At 48.2% G+C, this 21,484-nt stretch overlaps 1 protein-coding gene across 1 annotated transcript in view; it reads left to right on the top strand.

The window, feature by feature from the left end:
- Positions 1-19,460: 19,460 nt before the first annotated feature.
- LOC129382431 (zinc metalloproteinase nas-6-like) overlaps positions 19,461-21,484 on the top strand; it is a 62,249-nt gene continuing 60,225 nt past the window's right edge. Inside the window, exons 1-2 of the mRNA XM_055066350.2 lie at positions 19,461-19,528; positions 20,720-20,792. Coding sequence (XP_054922325.1) covers positions 19,472-19,528; positions 20,720-20,792 — 130 coding nt within the window. The 5' untranslated portion in view covers positions 19,461-19,471. The remainder of the gene's footprint in view (positions 19,529-20,719; positions 20,793-21,484) is intronic.

Below are 21,484 nucleotides of genomic sequence, written 5' to 3'. Positions count from 1 at the left end.
CCTCTACCGCAATGCTCCTTCCAGACTCTGTGCCATAACTGAATGGATAATGAAATATAATTTGTGGTTCACGCTGTGATAGAGGCTAGACTGGAGAAAAAATATAGCTTCTACATCAATTTGGTGCCTGAGAAGCATTGAAAGATAGACTAGGCTTGCATGTTCAGAACAGTGAACGTGTTGCTTTTACTGAGAAACTAATGTGGCTAGCTAGCAGGGGCGAACGTGTGAATGAACTCAGCAAACACAAATAGGAGGGCTGAAAACTATTGGCAGCGCGTAGGGAGACGAACGACACATAGTAGATGCACGGACAAGTGCTGTGAATGGTTTTCGGTAAGAATTATCAACACGGTCTTCGTCCCGTTTTTTAAACAGGTAACCGTATGTACTGCGACAGGGAGATTCGCTACAGATATTGGTGGTATAATAAACTAAAGAGCCAAGTCAAGGCCGACATTGCCTTTCCGTACCCGCTTGCCTTCTCCCTCCCGCCGCCAATCTCGCTCGCCCCCGTCACGCCATGCTCCTTCTCCGACCTACTCGCCGCACCCCCGCCCGGAAAACTAGACAGTGCAGCTTCTGGAGGTGAAGCTGCATTGACGACATTGGCACGAAATCCTCGCTTCACCTTACCCACGAACAAGAATCTTTTGGACGTTCTCGTCAACAATGTTCCTGTGTGCGTGTTGATTGACACCGGGGCGCATGTGTCCATTATGAGTGCTGCTCTTCGCCGTCGGCTCAAGAAAGTTCTGACGCCTGCCCCGAACCGAGTTGTACAAGTCGCCGACGGAGGGACTGTCGCTATTGTTGGCGTGTGTTCTGCCCGACTCACCATTGCTGAGAGACACACCGTCGTTCTCTTCACCGTCATCGAGCATTGCTCTCACGAACTCATTCTCGGTCTGGATTTTCTTGCCAATCATTCTGCTCTCATTGGCTGTTCGGCGGGCTCACTTCGCCTTGATTTGCCTCTTCCTGCCGACCCTGTGGACCCGCCTCCAAGCCATCTGAGCTGCATGGATTTGATTCACCTACCGCCTCACTCTGTGATACACGTCGACTTGTTGTCCTCACCAGCTCTACCTGACGGCAATTAAATGGCCGGACCAATTCCAGCCGTTATGCTTACACATGGTGTTACCGCGCCTGTACCGTGAACTGTGCTGAAAATTACTGGCAACCGCACCTGCCTTCAACTTGTGAACTTTTCGCTAACCGCGCAAGTTCTGACTCAAGGGATCTCCTTGGCTATAATTAGCGCTTTGCAGGATGATGAGGTCGAGCCATTCACAGTGGAAGATCGTTACAGCTCAGCCCATACCGTGACGTCATCGCCCGGTACTGACGTCGATAATAAGAAGATGATTTCCTCTGACCTTACACCTGCTCAAGCTGAAGCTCTTTGCCGCGTTCTTGAAGGCTACCGCGACATTTTTGACTTTGACAATAGACCCTTAGGTCAAACATCCGTGGTGACCCATCGCATAAATACTGGCGATGCGGACCCTATTCACCGACGACCAATATCGTGTTTCTGCGTCGGAACGAGCTGTTATCCAACAGGAAGTCAAAATGATGCTTGCAAAGGACATTATCGAGCCTTCCCGTAGTCCCTGGGCATCTCCCGCCGTACTTGTCAAAAAGAAGGATGGAACGTGGCGCTTTTGTGCAGATTATTGCCACCGGAACAAAATCACAAAAAGGACGTTTACACTTTGCCACGTATTGATGACGCTCTAGACTGCCTGTACGGTATTTTTCTTCTATCGACTTATGGTCCGGCTACTGGCAGATATCCGTCGATGACATGGACCGAGAGAAGACTGCATTTGTTACCCCTGACGGCCTTTATCAGTTCAAGGTGATGTCTTTATGTCTCTGTAACGCGCCCGCCACCTCCGAATGAGTGATGGACTCTTTGCTTCAGGGGTTCAAGTGTTCCACCGGTCTGTGCTATCTGGACGACGTCATCCTTCATTTGCCCACATTCGACACGCATCTAGACCATCTTTCAGCGATTCTTGACGTGTTCCGCCGCGCCGGTCGCCAGTTGAACTAGTCAAAATATCATTTCGCTCGCCGACAAATCGCCGTCCTTGGACACCTCGTAGACGCCAGAGGGGTGCGCCCCGATCCGGACAAAATTCGCGCCGTTACGAATTTTCGTGTTCCGAAGTCTACCAAGGACGTTCGCAGTTTCGTAGGGCTGTGCTCTTATTTCCGACGCTTTGTGAAAGATTTTGCGACCATCGCACGTCCACTTACAGACCTCTTGAGGAAGGACGCCCCTTTTTCTTGGGGTCCTGACCATGCCGCATCTTTTTCGCAGCTGACTACTCTCCTTACCACGCCTCCAATTTTGGCCAACTTTGACCCGTCTGCCTCAACGGAAGTTCGAACTGATGGCAGTGGTGACGGCATAGGAGCAGTGTTAACACAGCGCCAGCGTGGACATGATCGCGTTATAGCCTATGCCAGCCGACTTCTATCGCCCGGCGAGCGCAATTATTCAATCACAGAGCGCGAGTGCCTCGCTCTTGTGTGGGCTGTTGCGAAATTTCGTCCATACTTGTACCGACGCCCCTTCTGTGTCATCACTGATCGCCACGCTCTCTGCTGGCTATACTCGCTCAAGGACCCCACGGGACGACTCGCTCACTGAGCGTTACGCCTGCAAGAATATACCTTCTCCGTGATATAAGACAGGACGCTTGCGCCAGGATGCCGATTGTTTGTCCCGCTACCCCGTCGACGAACCGGCTGATGCGGACGCCATCGCTTGCGTTTTCTCTATGTCCCAGTTGCTTCAAATCGGCAACGAGCAACGGCGCGATCCTTCATTACGAGCCCTCATCGACCGTCTGAAGTCAACTCCTGGCGACGCCTCTCTCCGGATGTTTCTCCTTAAGGAGGGGGCATTATACCGCCTATATTTCGATCCACACGGTCTTGACCTTCTGCTCGTCATTCCATTGCACCTGCGTTCGACTGTCCTCCAGCAACTTCACGATGCTTCCTTGGCTGGACACTTGGGCGTCTCGCGCACATACGACCGTGTACGCAGTGGATTCTTCTGGCCGGGTCTCGCCCGCTCCATGCGGCGCTACGTTGCCGCTTGTGAGCCCTGTCAGCGCCGGAAGAAGCCCTTCACACCTCCAGCTGGATGTCTCCAGCCGATCGACATCCCACCCGAACCGTTTTTCCGTGCTGGTCTAGACCTTCTTGGACCATTTCCTCTCTCAGGCTCCGTAAATAAATGGGTCGCAGTCGCTACCGATTATGCTACGCGGTACGCAATCACCAGATCCCTCCCGACAAATTGCGCGACTGACGTTGCTGACTTTCTGCTCTATGACATCATTTTAGTGCACGGTGCTCCGCGCCAATTACTCACTGACCGTGGCCGCAGCTTTCTGTCGGCAGTCGTCGAGGACATACTCCGCTCCTGCTCGACAAAGCACAAGTTCAGTACGCCCTGCGACTCACAGACCAACGGCCCCACGGAGCGCCTCAACCGGACCATCACGGACATGCTTTCGAAGTACGTTGCGACCGACCACCACGACTGGGATCTTCACTTACCATATGTGACGTTCGCGTATAATTCATCGCGTCACGACACCGCCGGCTATTCACCATTCTATCTCCTACATGGCCGAGAACCCGTGTTGCCCTTGGACACTTTGTTGCCCTCGGCCACACGTTCCGCCACTGACTACGCCCGCGACGCGATCGCACACGCCGACCACGGGCGCCAGCTCGCCCGCACCCGTCTCGAGGCCTCACAGGAGCATCAGAGACGCCTCTATGATTGCCACCATCGCGACGTGCACTTTTCTCCGGGTTCTCTGGTGCTTCTCTGGTCACCCGTTCGACGTGTGGACCTTTCCGAAAAGCTGCTGTCGGGCTACACTGGCCCTTACCGTGTGGTACGACAAGTGACCGATGTCACGTATGAAATCATCCCCGCCGATTTCTCGGCGTCATCATCAGCTGCAAGTGACATCGTTCTCGTGGCAAGACTAATACCATACCACACACCTTTCACCGCGGATGTGTAGATTCAGCACCGGGACGGTGCTTCTACAGCCGGGGGTGATGCTACGGAACAGCCGCCACAGTGTGGCTGCACTGAGGAGGACGAAGACGACGTGTGTGCCCGTTTGATATAGCGTCGCCATTTTGGCCTCCGTGAGCTTCCCTGTAAATAACTTGTAAATAGTATTCGGCTTCAGCTTCACGTAACAATATTAAAAATGAAAAATGCGGAGGAGATTTGCTACGCAGATTTCTTGGCATGGAACACTGCCCGATCTTTTGTCTGCTAACAATTCAATACATGGTATTGAGAACCTTGCGTGTGCTTTAATATTTTCGCGGAATCACGTTATGCTCAGAAGTGACATCGATCGTGAGTCCTTATGAACGAGTGTAACGAATGTGAGTGGCACTCGATGTTAGGCCCTTATCGCCTTTGTACTATAAAAGGCGTACAGTTACAACATAAAAGGTGTTATTGAACGAATGAGTTTCCCGTGTGCGCATTAGTCTAAGCTGTGGAATACAGCAAGGCAATTGTTTCTGAATGTCTTATTTCCATTAGCTGCTAGACCAGTACGAGAGAGAGAGAAAGAAAAAGAGAGAAACAATAAACATTTATTTGTGGCCTCATTGTCCTGATCTTGACTCCTTAATATTCTTTAACGAGAATGCCCTTGATGATCTCCAATCCTTATTCGTTGACCAAGTTGGCTAATTGTTTCCAGAGCTTGCGCTCCGTACTTCTGATTCAGCACCCAGTCCTCTGGTAATCGAGAAAATTGCGAAAAGAAGTGCTTTAGTGTGAGAAAGGATAAAGCATTGAACGGCACTAAGTACCTAATTTTTGGATACAAGCGGAAAAAATATATAAAAAAGAGCCGAACTCGCAAATTCAGTGCTTTGTGCAAGTCACTCGTATAGTACATAAAAAATGCTGCCTTATGAAAATACCATTCAGAAGCTGTAGTGGCTCCCCATAAAGATCTATGGATAATGGAGCAATTAAAAAAAATAAATTGGCCGAGAAATAAAAAACCAGATAGAAGAAAATAAAGAAATGAAAAAGATCCACCAAAACTGGTTAAAAGGCATAAATATACTGCATGATATACATCGACTCGCTTTCTAATGAAACAGCGTTCACGCCACAATTGGGTGTTAATTATGACGAAGGGATGAGCGAAATTAAAGAATAATCGGAAAGAAAAACATCGCAAGTTAGGAGTTCTTGCGCTATTGTGCGAAATTTTTTTTTTGCGACATGGGGGCCAACACGCGTAAAACTGAAACACGTACGGGAAATAAGCCCAGACAGGATGACTGACAGGATAGCCATGGCACTCGTCATGTCTGTTCTTATGCTTGCATATTCATCTCTTCGCTCGTGCCATCGATGTACCGAAACAGAAAGCCATTCTTTGTTACAGTCCAAAACTTTAGCAAAAGGAAAACGAAATTGAGGCACATTTCAAAATCAGGGTGTATCGTGGTATTTCGTGTCGGCATCCCGGCATTGTTACAATAAAAATATATTAATAAATAAAGGAGTATTCATTGTGATGTTTGAAATCTTTTTCAAACGCGCTTGAAACCGCGTGCTTTTGCAGGCACTTGAGTGCCCAATGAATTACCGCTCTTCCTTTGCCTCGCAGAGTTCCTGCCAAGCTCCGAGAAGGTGTAGCCTAGCCAGATCCACTTCCTGACAGGATTCGACTTTGACTAAGTTATGCTCTATGGCTCGGATTTATTTTCCCGTGGTCCCGGCTTTCCCTCATCGCTGGCAAACGATGGCAGTTGGCTCACGGGTGGCTACGACGAACCCGAGCTAAACAGGCCACATATTATATGCGTTAACACCGTTTACAATTGCAAATAGAGATATCTGAATCTTGTTCACTTGATGTCATTTAGCAAATAGAACATGTCGTCAAAGGAGCGAAGAATTGACATGAACATGCCTTTAGAAAGACGCCACACGAGGTAAACAACGGAACTATGTAGAGAGAAGGAAGCGGCTATCGGTAGAAAAAACTGCGGTACTTGTGGGCCTCACTCGAAGGTCGACACCTGAACGATAAGAGGCGCTACACAATAGCCTCAATTCAGTGTGACTCAGTGTTTTACTATGCTACGAACACGTCCTTGAAGAATAAATGTTCTTGACTGGTCTGTTTCTTTTTTACTTGAGCGAGGTTATTTTTTACGTACGTGTAAGAATTGTTTTCTCTCTGGGCATGCATGTGTGAATTTCAATGACCTCCACCTACGTGAGGGAGTCACATCAGAGTGGCAATCTACGCCCGGAGCAAGGTGCACCAGCGGAACCACGACTGTGCAGTGCACCACGTGGAGGCGGAATTATTAGGCATTTATGGTGCTTAAACGTCCCAACTGCTTTCGTGTACGCACAGCAAAGGGCTAGAGTTGGCTGCAGGAGCTTGTGCTTTCAGCATTTTTGTAGCGCTGTTCGCATCGCCAACGCATGACCATCGGTGAGCGCTATGTTGTCGCAGCACAGCAGAATTCAAAGCATCTCCGCCGACAAGTGTGGCATATTTTCTTAGCATTGTTACACGCACGCAGAAGGAAACATACGCACACACACACGCACGCACGCACGCACCACCCGCCGCGGTTGCATAGCGGCTATTGGATAGGTGCTGCTGAACGTGAGGTCGCAGGATCAAATCCCAGCCCCGGCGGCCGCATTTCAATGGATGCGAAATGCAAAGAGGCCCGTGCCTCGTACATCAGGGACACGCGAAAGATTCTCTCGCGATCAGAATTAATCCGGAGTTCCCCCTATTGCGATGTGCCTCTCAATAAAATCGAGGTTATGCCATGCAAAGCCCCAGAATTCTATTCACACGCACGTACGCATCGCACATTTACACCAGTACACACAGGCGTATATTGTTGAGGTGTGAGTGCTGTCATGCCGGCACGCTTGATAGATACAGAACCCAGCAAGGACTTAAAAACGAAATTAAAAATTACGGGGTTTTAAGTGCCAAAACCACTTTCTGATTATGTGGCATGACGTAGTGGGGGACTCCGCAAATTTCGACCACCAGGGGTTCTTTAACCTGCACATAAATCTAAGTGCACGGGTGTTTTCGCATTTCGCCCCCATCGAAATGCGGCCCCCTTTGCCGGGATTCAATCCCGCGACCTCGTGTTTAGCAGCCCAACACCATAGCCACTGAGCAACCAGGGCGGGTAAAAACGAAATCGGAAGTGTATATAAAAAGCATTATATTGAAGTACACGCGTATATTTCTCGTATTAAAAAAGTGTCATTTTTCCTACATGTTCGACCACTCGTGTTAGTCATGTAATGGAGCTTTGCTTATAGCACGCGTGGGCCATGTGCTCCATGACTCCGGTGGCAACATTGAGAACAGTTTGTAGCCGTTGAGGCACGTTTTTGAGTGTATGCGCTGCTACATGCGGCAGCGATTTATTCTACGCACTCGCCACAGCTGTTCTCGAGGCATGCTGGTACATGCAGCCACCACGCTTCGGCCACAAACTGAAGTAGCCCACCAATGTGCTCGGCGGAAGCTGACACTGTCAGAATTCCTAGTTGCACGCCTGTGACATGAGCTATCGAGGTGTTTCTTTTTATTGTTTTTTTTTGTTGATGATGCCGTGGACCATGAACGTTTGCTTATAAAATTACACCATAAACGCTAACTTTTTATTTCAATAACGAAAGACGTGCCATTCTGTTCTATGCAACTGTGACCAAAAGCACTGAAATGTAACCTAATATGTGATTACATAAGCTAGAATAGTCGTATATAGAGTTACTCCAGTGCAACCCTCTGCGGAATCGGCCAGACATGGCGCTAGGTGTGGCGATTGGACCCTGTTTGCACACACTTGCAATAACTGAGAATATGCTGCATCGAGGCTGTAATCTGAGCACGTACACGCTCTAAGCCCAAGGGATTCTGCAAATGACCAATGCTTATTCGAGTTTTATGGTGTCTTGTTCCCTTAATTCGTGTCTTCTATTTGGTACTATTTTCACTGTTTGTTCAAGTAGATGCACTATGGCAAGCCCCACTCCATTTTTCTGGAAGATAATACGGAGTATACGGAGTGTATTAACCCACTGGATGAGCATTCCCTTCAGAGTTACCTTTCTTGTGGTGTGCACCCTCTTGTTCTCTTTCTCAGAATCAGGAGTTCCATTTTGTTATGGATACATAGTAGTCCGCATGCTGCTAGGTGCCTTTCCGTTCTGTCTATTGCCTCATGTAAAGCTTCTAGCTGTCTTGACGTTGAACCCTGAAGCGCCCATGTGGCTAAGTCATCCGCATCGAGGGTTTGTAGAATTCCCTGTAACTCAAAGAGGACTTTCGGTAGGGTGCTTCATGCCTGGTTGAAGAGAAGAAGGGAAATTACGTTACTATGGGCGCACCTTTGGCCTGGGCGTAAACTTTTTTGGACCTCAGGTTTCCTATTTCTACCGTTACTGTACGGCGGGACAGAAATTCTTTCATGCAACTGCAACCCCTCTTTCCGCAGTTGAAGCGGCTGACGTGCAGAAGTATCCCTTTGTGGGAGACGTTATCGAAAGTTCCTATTACGTTTAACGTTAGATTGACTTTCTTGTTGATTGTAATTCACTTATCTATTACATCCTTCTCCATATAATGAGGATATATTGTTTTTATGGGTGCTGACGAAAGACAAGGATCGTGTTTGGTAAAAGCCCATTGTCTTCCAGGTACGATGAAAACCTGTTGAGCACTATATGCTCATATTCGCCGCACACGAGGTGACCGAAATTGGCCTCAAGACCTGTATGGCTAATAAACTTCCGGGTTATGCATTAATGGGCACATCAGCGTCACATCAGCCATACCATGAGGTGTTGGTGTTCTCTCCTTGCCGTGTTTTTCTCCAACGCAAGGACCAAAGCGTTTCCTTCAAATGTGCTTTTCAGCGAGAACATTTGTGCTCCTTTGTTGTCGTTTCTTTCCCTTTTTCTAGAACGGATATTCTTTGGTTAAGACAGTAACCCATCAGTATGGCATGAAACATTTTATTTAGGTCCTGAGGGATCAGTCTTGGACTGATGCGGGCCGCTCCCACGTCGGGACACAGAGACCTAGCCCCACTGGACAGCTCTGATTCGGTCCGCCTGCACTCCACTGTGCAGCATCCGCTGCCACCACTGCTATTTTTATTTCAGCTCTAGGTGCATCTCTTCATAAACATCTGAAATTACTTCTCCCACGCCCCCTCCTTGACGTGTGTTCTGGTTTCTTGCTCGTCTAGACTCCTCTTAAGCTCCGCATTATCTTGTCTTAACGCATAACCTGTACTTTCATAGCTTGAGTTGGCTCGCAAGAGGCGAGGAGCATGCTCACGTGAAAAGAGATTCGATGGCGCCGAGGCACTGCACTGAAAATTGCAACTAGATGAAGAGGGTGGTGCTGGCGTCTGCGATTGGTTCACTTTCCGTTACTCTGCTTGCGGTGGCTCGTCGAAAATGACGGCAGCCTGCAAACGAAGCTTAAGAGTGACACTAAAACGGATCCTCAGCAAAAAGGAGTTGGCAGAACGAGGTCGTAGACGCACCGAAAGTGCTCAAAAACGTTACACAGCCACGCAAAAAGTTTTGTTACATGCAAATAAACCTATGCTCTCCGTCAGGTGCGAGTAGCCAGTGCTTGATTGATCAGCGGCAGCCATCTTTTATTCCCTTCGGAACGGGGCAGCCTTCGGCTATTCAGAAGAAAATTCAGTTTGTTCGGCTCATTAATGCATTAACGCGTACACGTCATTTTGATGCGGTGAGTTTTTGCGGTATTGTGACGTCGCGTGGCAGGCAGGTGACGTGCGTGCAGCCCGAAGACACTTGACCAATAGCCGAGCGCTAATGGGGATAAAGCGTCGAATCAGAAACAAATATTTTTATTTTGTTCGGTCAAATCATGCATATTCAGCGTGTACACGTCATATCAGGTGTGGAGCTATCGCGGTTTTCGTGCCGTCGCGTGACAGACAGGCGAAATGGGGCTCGTTCTTAATAGCTTTTGGCCAATCGCGGAGGGCTGATTGCAGAATTGGAATAGAAAAGTTTGGAATAGCTTTACGTCAAAGCCCCCTGTTCCTGATGTCCTTCTGATGCGTAATATCACTGTGCCGTCACTCACTGACGTATAACGTCAGTGAGTGACGTATTACGTCACTCACTTTATATTACTGTGTAATATCACTCCGTCGTCGCCGATCACCGGACATGCATCCCCGTCGTAAATTTTGGCCTGACAAATTAAGTTCTACCCCATGGCATATCGGTCACAAGGCTGCGTTCTATAGGAGATGACGACGTCACGACGTTTGCAGTAGACGTCTGCTCAGATTCTTAAGCATGTCCACAGGATGCTATTTGCCCTGACACAACAATTTGTCCCGTGGTTGCTGCGGGCCTATTGCCTCAACGAGCAGCACCTCTGTATCGCCTTTTAGTTTCCTAGCACGACATCTTCGACCTCACCAATTGCAAATTGGGCCAGACTTCAACTGGTAAGCATCACACAAATACTAGTGATGCCAGTTCTATTCATTGCCGATCATATCGAGTTTCTGCTCCAGACCATAAGGTTATTCAAGATGAAGTGAACAACATGCTTGACAAAAGCATTGTTGAACCTTCGTCTAGCCCTTTGGCGCCGTCCGTGGTGCTTGTTAAACCGAAAGATGGCACATGGCGTTTCTGCGTAGATTATTGTCATCTAAACAGTATTACAGAGAACGACGTCTACCCCTTGCCTCGCATTGACGACGCCCTCGATTATCTCCACGGTGATAACTAATTTTCATTTATATATCTGCGGTCTGGTTAGTGGCAAATTTCTGTGGATGAAAAGGACCAAGAGAAGACCGCTTTCACCCCTGATCTTCTTTATAAATTCAAAGTAATGACATTCAGTCTATGCAGCGCCGCAGCAACGTTCCAACGTATAATGGACTCTTTGCTTCAAGGGCTCAAATGGTCAACATGCCTCTGCTACCTAGACGACGTTCTCGTGTTTTCGCCTACATTTGAGACCCACCCTCAGCGATTATCAGCTGTTCTTCAAGTCTTCCGCGAGGCTGGACTCCCACTAAGTTCATCGAAGTGTCACTTCGGTCATCGGCAGACAGAACTGCTGGGCCACCTCGTCGACGCTTGAGGTATTCAATGAGACCCGGAGAAAATTCGTGCTATCACGTCGTTTCTTGTACCTCAGTCCGTCAAAGACGTCCGAAGTTTTGTAGGACTCTGCTCCTACTTCCGACGCTGCGTTAAAGACTTCGCAGCGATTGCCCGACCACGTACTGCTATTCTACAGAAGGATGTACCGTTTACGTAGGGCCGCACTCAAACTGCCGCGTTTTCCCACCTCACCAACGTTCTCACCACGCCACGTATTCTGGCCCACTTTGACAGAAGTGGTTAGCGATGCTATTGGTGGCGGTATCGGAACCCTCTTAGCCCAGCGCCAACAGGGTCAAGATCGTGTTACCGTCTACGCTAGTCGCCTACTCACAGCAACGGAGCACAACTGCTCGATTACAGATTGTGAATGCCTGGCTCTCGTCTGGGCGGTTTCCAAATTCCATCCGCACTTGTATGGCACGCACTTCTCTGTAATCACGGACCACCACGCACTCTGCTGGCTTTCCTCATTCAAGGATCCTACCGGCCGGCTTGGTCACTGGGCTCTGCGGCTGCAAGAGTATTCCTATGCAGCAGCGTACAAGTAGGGCCATTTACATCAAAACGCAGACTGTTTATCACGCTATCCAGTAGACGAACCACCCGAAAAACCTGGTATCGATGCGGACGCTTGCGTTTTCTCCGTCTCTCAGCTGCTAAACGTTGCCGACGAGCAACACCGTGATCCCACCTTGCGCGCCATCACTGATGGCTTGGAATCTTCGCCTTATGATCCGTCCCTTCACCTGTTTATTCTCCGAGTTGGTGTATTATACCGCCGCAATGTACGCCCCAACGGTTCTGCCCTACTGTCACTGCTCTTCATTCCCAAGCACCTCCGGTCAGCTGTTCTCCAAGAACTTCACGATTTACCATGGCAGGTCCCCTTGGCGTCTCCTGCACTTACGACTGGATTCGCCCACGCTTCTTCTGCCTTGGCCTTTCCCTCTCTTTCCGGAAATACGTTACGGCATGTAGAAATACCAGCGCCGAGAAACAACATCGACGCTCCCTGTCGCTGGGTGCATTCAACCGCTCGACATTCCTTTGGAGCCATTCTTTCGCGTTGGCTTGGACTTACTTGACCCTTTCCTTCTACCCACGTCTGGCAACAAGTGCGTCGCTGTAGTGACAGATTACGCCACGCGCTACACCATCACCAGATCGCATCCAACAAGCTGCGCCACAGATGTCACCGATTTTCTTTTACGCGACGTGATTCTGCAGCATGGTGCTCCACACCAGCTGCTCACTGACAGTGGTCGGACATTACTTTCTAAAGCCGTCGCCGACATGCTGCAGTCCTGCTCAACCATGAACAAGCTCACTACGTCTTACCATCCCCAGACTGATGGTCCCACGGAGCGTCTGAATCACACCCTAAGAGACATGCTTGCAAGATATGTCTCATCCGACCATACGTATCGGGACCTTGCCCTACCCTATGTCACTTTTGCATATAATAATTCGCGTCCCGACACTGCCGGTTATTCCTCGTTCATTCTGTTGTTCGGCCGAGAACCCACATTGCCACTGGAAGCATCCCTTCCATCTGCCGCAGCAGAGACCAGTGGGTATGCACTTGACGGAATCAGGGTGCAAACGAGCCGTATGTAAAAATATTGAAATATATCTGTAGCGGCTAGATAGCCACCGTAGTCCTCCGTAAAGAAAGCAACAAAATTCCAATAAAGAAAGGCGTCAGGCAGGGAGATACTATCTCTCCAATGCTCTTCACAGGGTGAGTAATGTTTCGTTCGTTCTCTGTCCTCGCTTCACCGTTGGAACTTGAAGCTTCTCGGACGATGATCGGCAGTTGTTGATCAAACGCAGGCAGGAAGCGATGAGGTCAGATGTACAAGAAATATTTATAGCTGAACTTTTCTATATACATGGCAGGTAAAACAAATACATTACAAACTTGAACAATTTAGAAACGCAGTCTCACTCTTCGACGGTCTCAATGACTGTTAGAGCCCAGACTCGTTTTAACGTACATGGTACGGAGGCTCACTGACCTATCAGCAATCCTGATTTCAGCCAAGTCTGAGGGACAGCATGTCGTCCCGATTTTTATAGCCCAAATATACAAAGAAAAAAAAGGCGGTAGGGCCGTTGGCCCGTCCCACAGGTTCAGTTGCCAATCAGAGTCAACCGTTTGTTAAGCCACAACCGAGAGGGATGGGCTTACTCTTAAAAAATAAACATATTGGAAAACAAAGCTCTTTTCCTTTTTCCCCAAAACTCCGTTGCCCTCTCGTTTCTACGTAGTTAGTGACGGGCTCAGCAAAACACGCCAGGCCCGAACAAGTTATCGCTAGACCGCCTCAAATCCCAACGCCGTCTAGGCCGCAAATGTCTCGGAAGCAGGGGCATCGACACCACGTAGTGTCGCTGTACTCAAAGTTTGGCCGTGTGGGAGACGGATGGCCCTCCTTGTCCTTCAAACTTTTTGTCTACAAGGCAAAGTTCTCCGAGTGCGTGTTTACAAGACACCGCCGTCCGAATGCACTCTTCACGTGTACACCGCACCCCTACAGCGTGCACTGTAAGCTGACCTTCGACACCACACAGGCAGTCGCACCCAACAACACGCTGGCGATTGCGTTCCGGACGCGTACAAGAATAGATTTCTTCTCCGTATATGCGGCACGGGGTCAAGTTTGCTAAGCCCTTCTTAACCTCGCCGGCGCCTCCAATTAGTCAGGCACTCGGGCGCCAGGCCCACGATACCGTGTAAAGCAGTCCCTTTCAAGGCCGGTCTGTGTGGACTTGTGTGACCGTCGGCGGACTGCCAACGCCCTGCGCACAATACCGACCTCCCGGAATCGGCACTCGCCCTGCTAGCGCCCGCCGCGACGCGTCACCCAACACCGCGCGGTCCGTGACCCCACATAATACAGAAACGGTTGCCCCGCTGACATGGGGGGGAGGGGAGTGAACCCCCTCTCTATACACACAGCACGTGGCCGATTCGTGACACTTAAGAACACGAACAATCAGAGCGACCTTACAGGGTGTTTACAGGAGGTATTCAGAGACTTGGATTGGAAAGAATTTGGGATACGAGTTAATGGATTAACTTGCGATTCGCTGATGATATTGCCTTGCTTAGTAGCTCAGGGGACTAATTGCTATGCATGCTCACTGACCTGGAGAGGCAAAGCTGAAGGGTGGGTTTAAAAATTAATCTGCAGAAAACTAATGTTTAACAGTCTCGGAAGAGAACAGCAGTTTACGATAGGTAGCGAGGCACTGGAAGTGGTAAGGGAATACATCCACTTAGGGCAGGTAGTGACCGCGGATCCGGATCATGAGACTGTAATAATCAGAATAATAAGAATGGGCTGGGGTGTGTTTGGTAGGCATTCTCATATCATGAACAGCAGGTTGCCATTTTCCCTCAAGAGAAAAGTGTATAACAGTTGTGTCTTACCAGTACTCACGCACGGGGCCGAAACCTGAAGCTTACGAAAAGGGTTCTACTTAAATTGAGGACGATGCAACGAGCTATGGAAAGAAAAATGATGGGTGTAACGTTAAGGGATAAGAAAAGTGCAGATTGGGTGAGGGAACAAGCGCGGGTTAATGATATCTTAGTTGAAATCAAGAAAACGAAATGGGCATGGGTAGGACACGTATTGAGGAGGGAAGATAACCGATGGTCATTAAGAGTTAAGGAATAGATTCCAAGGGAAGGAACGCGTAGCAGGGGGCGGCAGAAAGTTAGGTGGGTTGATGAGATTAAGAAGTTTGCAGGGACAACATGACCTCAACATGGACACAATCAGTACAAGACCGGGGTAGTTGGAGAAGAATGGGAGAGGCCTTTGCCCTGCAGTGGGCGTAACCAGGCTGATGATGATGATGATGACGCAAGAGAAGCTTTAGGTGCTGTTTGCATTGACTGACTGTAATTGACGCTGATGTATAGGAAGAATGTTTGAGTTCTTCAGCGCTTATCGCAGTAGGAGAGGGGTGAGTTGACGTCACACGTTACATTGCCTGCACCACTTGTCTTTTTCTACGTAGCACAAAGAATACACAGCGACACGAATTGGAGTGCTGTCATTGCCTTACACGGTGCATCGAATCTGGGTAGAATTGTTAAATTTGAATTATAGTATGATGCTTTACGTGCTAAAGCCACAATCTTATTATCAGGCTCAACGCAGTAGGGTACTCGAAAATAATTTTGACAACTTGGGGTTCTTTAGCGCGTTACGTAAACCAAAGTGCATGAGTGTTTGCGCATTTCGTCACCTTCGGAATGCGGCTGCTGCTGTTGTGATCAAACACACGACGGTCGACCAAAACCTTAGGGCTCCCAACATCAAGTTTGCGGACAGACCCCAGCGCCATTCCTTTCCCTGGTGGAGGGCAGCGTCTCCACGTATCAGGTCACCGGCGCAGTGAGACACACGGGATGCCCGTGATGTATGCGAAGTTGCTCCTCTCGTCGCAGCTCTTTCGAGAGTGTTAAGCGGTCGGATAGCGAAGGTGCTCGGTGTTGCTGCGTGGTGAACTGCCACAACAGTGACAAAAACACCCGGGGCCTACCAGCCGTCTCTGAACTTCTATATATTTTCTTGCAAATTGTATAAAAACGAACAGAGTGGACATGCTTAACCACCATCCGCAGAATCAATGAAGACATAATGTGAAAGACTACTCTAATACTTGCTTCTCTTAGCGGCAGCATTGTTGTTTCGCTATGTCGCTGAGTGAAAGCAATTTCCTCGTGAAGACGAGAATATAACTGCCGCTCTACTTCGAGCTGCTTATTTACTTCGAGACGCCTAAGCGAGCTGTAGTCCGAAATGCCTTCGCTATAAGCGAGCGATAGTACTTGGCCTCGTGTTTGGCTGAGGGGCACGGATGTTAGTCTATAAAGCGGGCTACAAGAACGGATGTTTTTCGTTGAAAAGACAGAGAAGGCGTGAGAAATAGGCACCATCGAATGTAGTGAGCCAGTGGGGATTTCACCACTCGACGACAACGCAGATAGTCAGTTACACAACTGCCAACCGAGGGGGTTGAAGTGAGCGGAAATTCGGGAGGTGAATGGCATAAAAGCCAACAACAACAGTGCGGGAGAGCAAAGGTCTCTGACTGGTGGTTAGGTATCCGGCCAGCTCGGATGCAGGAACACATGGGCCTTACAACGGTATGCCAAGTGCTTTTACCGGAGCGCACATTTCGCGGTCGACCGAGCACGATATTGCTTTCTGGCTCGCAGCGGAAACGCTAGACGTGAACAATGTACACTTAGTACGCAAGAAGTGATCGCGAGAATATAATATCACAAGAATTTTAATAATTCCTTTATCATTAGTGGGGAAACACTTACAGAGCATTTGAAATATAACCTCACCATCGCGAACGGCATCCGAAAAACCACGGGTGAAATAAAGCGTCATCTTTTTGTTTTATTCGCGCCAAGCAGCCGCTACAATGTGACTGGGATTCCCGGTCGAACGCGCTCTCCCTCTTCTCCACGCTTGGCGGATATTTTCCCACCAAGCAATTTGTGAAATGGTGTGGCGCAGATGCGGCCAATTATATTGTTTACAGGAATATTGCTCACAGCAAAATCTGCCCTCGAAATATTTCCGCAGGAAGTCTGCTACAGGAAACCAATGCTCGCAATCAATAGCGCTCATGACTGATGCGGGAATTTTCCAAATGTGCGGAAAGCACTCGCAGCCCCTACAACACGTTCTCCACCGGATGCATCGCATTTTCACCTCGCTGGCCTACGAGATATTTTAGACTACACGCTGATACAGCTGCAGGCATTGCTGATGTTGGCCAGGTGGGGGATGAGCGTCGCAGAAGCTCTGTTCGCTCATGATAATTGAAATTGCTTCGTGAATATCATATATCTGTCTCTGCAACAAAGTGCCTTTCCGTGACCTTCTTGCTTGGCCGCGTAGAACAACCTACTCGGAACAGGGCCAGCATCATGAATATGTCAGCGGTGAAAAACGTTACTCTGATGCTACTGGCTACAACGGCATGGAAGGCAGAATCTGCTCCCGCTCCTGAAGTGCCCCGTTCCGAGATAGACGCAGGTAAAATTGTGGTGCAGTAATGCAGTCAACTTTCCTCGCTTTTTGATAGCTGTATTAACTCTCTCAGCCGCTTTGATGGAATGGGTTAAGTGTATGTTTCTTGCGCACTGAACGTTTTTCAGAATTTACGACAAAAATTATTTTTTTGCGAAGTTTTGCACGCATCCTCTGGTAGTAAAAGCAACGTGCTTTGCGTAATAATCAGGGAATGCCCGATGGTATAGCTCAATTTTGGCCTCTAGCACGTATTTTAGGATAGCAGTTTTCGGATAGCTATTTAATTTATTAACGCTCTCAACGACATTGCGCACATCAGCCAGTTATCGTCGAGAGGTACGCGGGATATGAGCAACGCGGCACATTAAAGAAAGCACCCGAAGCTGGGTACACGCTTTAGGCACTAGCGAACACGGTGGGATTGCATTCTACTTCAATTTGAATGCAACCACCATGAGCGCGAGCTGGCATGCGTTGGAACATGTCCGCTGAATTTCCTTTGAGATCCAATCGAGAATAATGAGCGACCACAGTCAACCGTCATCGTGTGCTGTATGGTACTTTGAAGTGTCTTCCTCATGGTAACAGAAATAATTGGGAAATCCTTCTCCTTTTTGTTATGAGCTATCTTTGAGCCACTCAAAGGCAGTTTCGCGTTAGTGCGATACTGCTTATCGCGTTTACACTGCACACCGTCGTTCTGGCGGACCTTCTGCCCAATCGTAGCTTTAGACGAATGGTTCAAAAATTTGGGAGACAAGTGCACGCTATACCGTGTTTCCCAGCTAATATTAGCCAAGGTGATCAAAGAAAAAGAAAGATTAAAATTTTGCGATGCAAGTTACGATTACAAGACCTGCGGTCTTCGCTTTTGAGACGTCCGACGACCGAACGTCGTAGGTCTTAACATCGCATCTTCCAATGTAATCTTTTAATCTTTGTTTTCTTTAACAGCTTGGCTAACGTTAGCATCGACCTCCTATACATTTACAAAAAGGGGGCTTTCGGTGCATAGACTCTGGTTGTAATTTCAACACAAGCACTTCGGCATTGAAAATCCAGAATGAGCTGCCCTCTACCAGACCCTTTCCCCGCTGAGGCCTTTCGCGTGCAGATTACTTGCCTTTGCTTTCTACGCTGGTCTCAGCCTCGCAAAAAGGCGTTCATCATACCAGAACAGCGCATCGTCTGGACTAGCCACGTAAACACGAACTACTCGCCATGCCATTGTTGAACCACGTTTCAACGATCCACTTTTTTTCTGCAGACTGCTGCAGACTTGACGCTATTTCAACTCTGATGGCCCTACATCCAACTTAGTGTCTTTCTAAGTTCTTTTCTGACTAGCAACCATTATGAAAACTTAGCCACTAACAACGCCCGCCTCTTGTTGAAACTTTTGATGTATAGTACTCGCGAGGTTCAAAAACGTCACAGTCCCGCCCAAAAAGCGAAGCGCTGTTTGCGATAACACATTAGTAGACAGTTATTAGAAGTTAGAATAGTAGTTCTATCGGCCGCATAAACTTCAAATATTCGCTTACTAACTAATTAACGAGCATGGTGTCACTTGCGCACAGGGAAACATGAACGCATCTCATCTCAAACACGAACACTGGCGTGAGGAAGGGCGCCAGCAGCAGCGAGCGCATAGTATAGCGAGCACACGAAGCTCGGCACACGCTTTAGGCACAGGGGAACGCGGTGGGATTACGTACTACATCCTGCTGTACCTCGCTTCAACGCGAAATGAGCGCACACGAAGCTATCAGCTGTCCTTGGCCCTAGACTTCCTACCAATCGCAGATCGATTTCAAGGTAGGACCTGCGCAGCAGCGCGCAGCCATGCCATATGCGGCCACCGCCGGCGTAGAGCAGCCTCCACGAAGCCTATCGCGGCATGGCAGATGGAGCGCCGCCCTTTCTCACCTGTTTCCTCCCTTGGGCGCGCGAGATCGAGCCATGATCCTCGAGTCACCCTCGCATGGTTTCACTCGCACCCACAGTGCGAGTGATAGCGCGCGAGGCCACGATGTTTTGTTTTAAATTAGATTTGTGTTAAATTATAGAAATTATGTTGCCATAACACGATTTTATATTCACACGCTTTTTTCATGCAGGGGTTCGTGCGATGCAACCTGGGGACATTCAAGAAGACATCGTCATGGAAGGGCTCCACGAGACTGGCGTGAGCCTATTTCTTAGGACAATTAATAAGCAGCTGTACCAGAACGTTCTTCTTGATTATTTCACGTGCGTTAAATATTCCTTCAACAGCTTGGCTGCTCCTAGTTTAATTAATGGTGCGACATAAAATACACATGAACATATTTTACACAACTAATGGCTCCCAATCCACGCTGTGAAGGTAGTTGAACAGCGAAGCTTTAAGCGACAAGTACAAGGATTACCAGTTGCGACATAGGCTGAAATAATTCACTTGGCGGCCTTACCTGATCATTAGCCCGAGACGTTTTGACGGCCTGCGACTTGGCTTGCGGCGCTACTTCATGTAGCCACAAAAAGTGGACCAGAGAGAAGAGAAATTCGCCGTGCCTCATATGCCCGCTGTCTTGAGGAGTCTTCACGACACGTCGCTTTCCCATAGCGCTGTTACAACACAAATCACTTGCTTGGCGGGTTCTTCTTTTATGAATGAAGGTGTGGTTACGTCACTCCCTGTTTCGCATGGTACAAACGAGCTGCTGTCGATGCGGCAGCCATCGCAACGGTAATTTTTGCCGGGAAATGTATACGGACACGTGCTTCGCATTGCACGTAGGTGCAGGAGTACCGTATCAATTATGTGATTTTGATGGTTGTTTTGACCATGTCCATTTTAAAACCATAAGCTGTTCTGTATGTTGTATGCGTGATTACAAAGAACATATACGCTGTTGGCTTCATTTCGTTGAGTGCTCGTAGCCTGCCTTAAGGGGCTATGAGGAAGGAAGGAAGGAAAAAGTGGAGAAGGAAGGCAGGGAGGTTAACCAGTTTAGCCAGTTAAACCAGTTTAGCCAGTTAACCAGTTTAACCAGTTAAAAAGGGGCTATGAGCCATTGCAATTGGGGTATGGGCTATTGATGATGAGAGTTCTCAGTCGACGCAACGCCAGAAGAAAAAATTCCGAGATCCTAGCAATAGACAGGTTCGATGTAAAAGAAAAAAAAAGTGAGTCGCTATACAAATGAGATGGTGGTATATGCTTTCTAGCGTTTCTGTATACTAACTTGGTCTACTTACGTATTGCTATATAGATACTAAATTTGTTTCCCTGAGAAATTTGCTGATTTAAACGTTTATGTTGAGATCCTCGACACCGGAGATAAATTTGCTGTTCGAGGTCATGGGAACGCATGGAACTATTGAATCTATGCAGCGGACTGCAACGTATAGCTTAAGGATTCTGTGGCCTGGAGGAGTCATACCATACATCATCGATACTACACTTGGTGAGTGAGTTCCGTCAGCCTCTATGCATGCCATAAAACCCATAGAAGAGTTTACGTCCCTTAAGTGCATTTTATTAATGAGAAAGGACATTAGTTTTTTCCATGAAATAAGATTTAGGTTTGAACCGTTGCATAATAACTGCTGTTCCAGTTACAAGACAATGGAGAACAGATCAAACGCAATGTTGGAACCTAAATGTCGCGAGGCTTGCCCGAGTTACTCGTGTAGCAGTGGTGGAGAGGATGACAGGAGCAATACTTCGTCTTCTGTATATCGGCTCTGCAAGCTGTTTATGAGGAAGACGGAGCCGATCTACGCGTGGCGGCAGAAGAATCTTGATGACATGTGTATGCACAATGAAGTATGATAGATATGCGAAAATGTATATATATATTTATATATATATATAAAGGCAGGGATGTTAACAAGTCAAGAGATATACATACAGCTTGCTTATGGGCACATGCCCAGTGGTCAAAGTCGCCGATTTGGGCACACACGCCTTGCCATACACATAGTGGACCAAGTTGGTGTCTACTCGGAAAAATTGCACCCGATTAGTGGGAAGAAGAGGAAAAGAAAGCTTTGCTTCAAGGAAATCGTACACACGTGCAAAGCTGTCCTTATAAAACTTAACAGTCGATCAACTTTTTTACTCGACAGAAAATCGTGAGCATATAGCCTTCATACT

This window comes from Dermacentor andersoni, chromosome 6 (assembly GCF_023375885.2).
Source record: "Dermacentor andersoni chromosome 6, qqDerAnde1_hic_scaffold, whole genome shotgun sequence".
In the NCBI taxonomy this organism is placed as follows: Eukaryota; Metazoa; Arthropoda; class Arachnida; order Ixodida; family Ixodidae; genus Dermacentor; species Dermacentor andersoni.
Note: the sequence above shows the minus strand (reverse complement) of the source record. Positions and strands in the feature narration are given on the sequence as shown.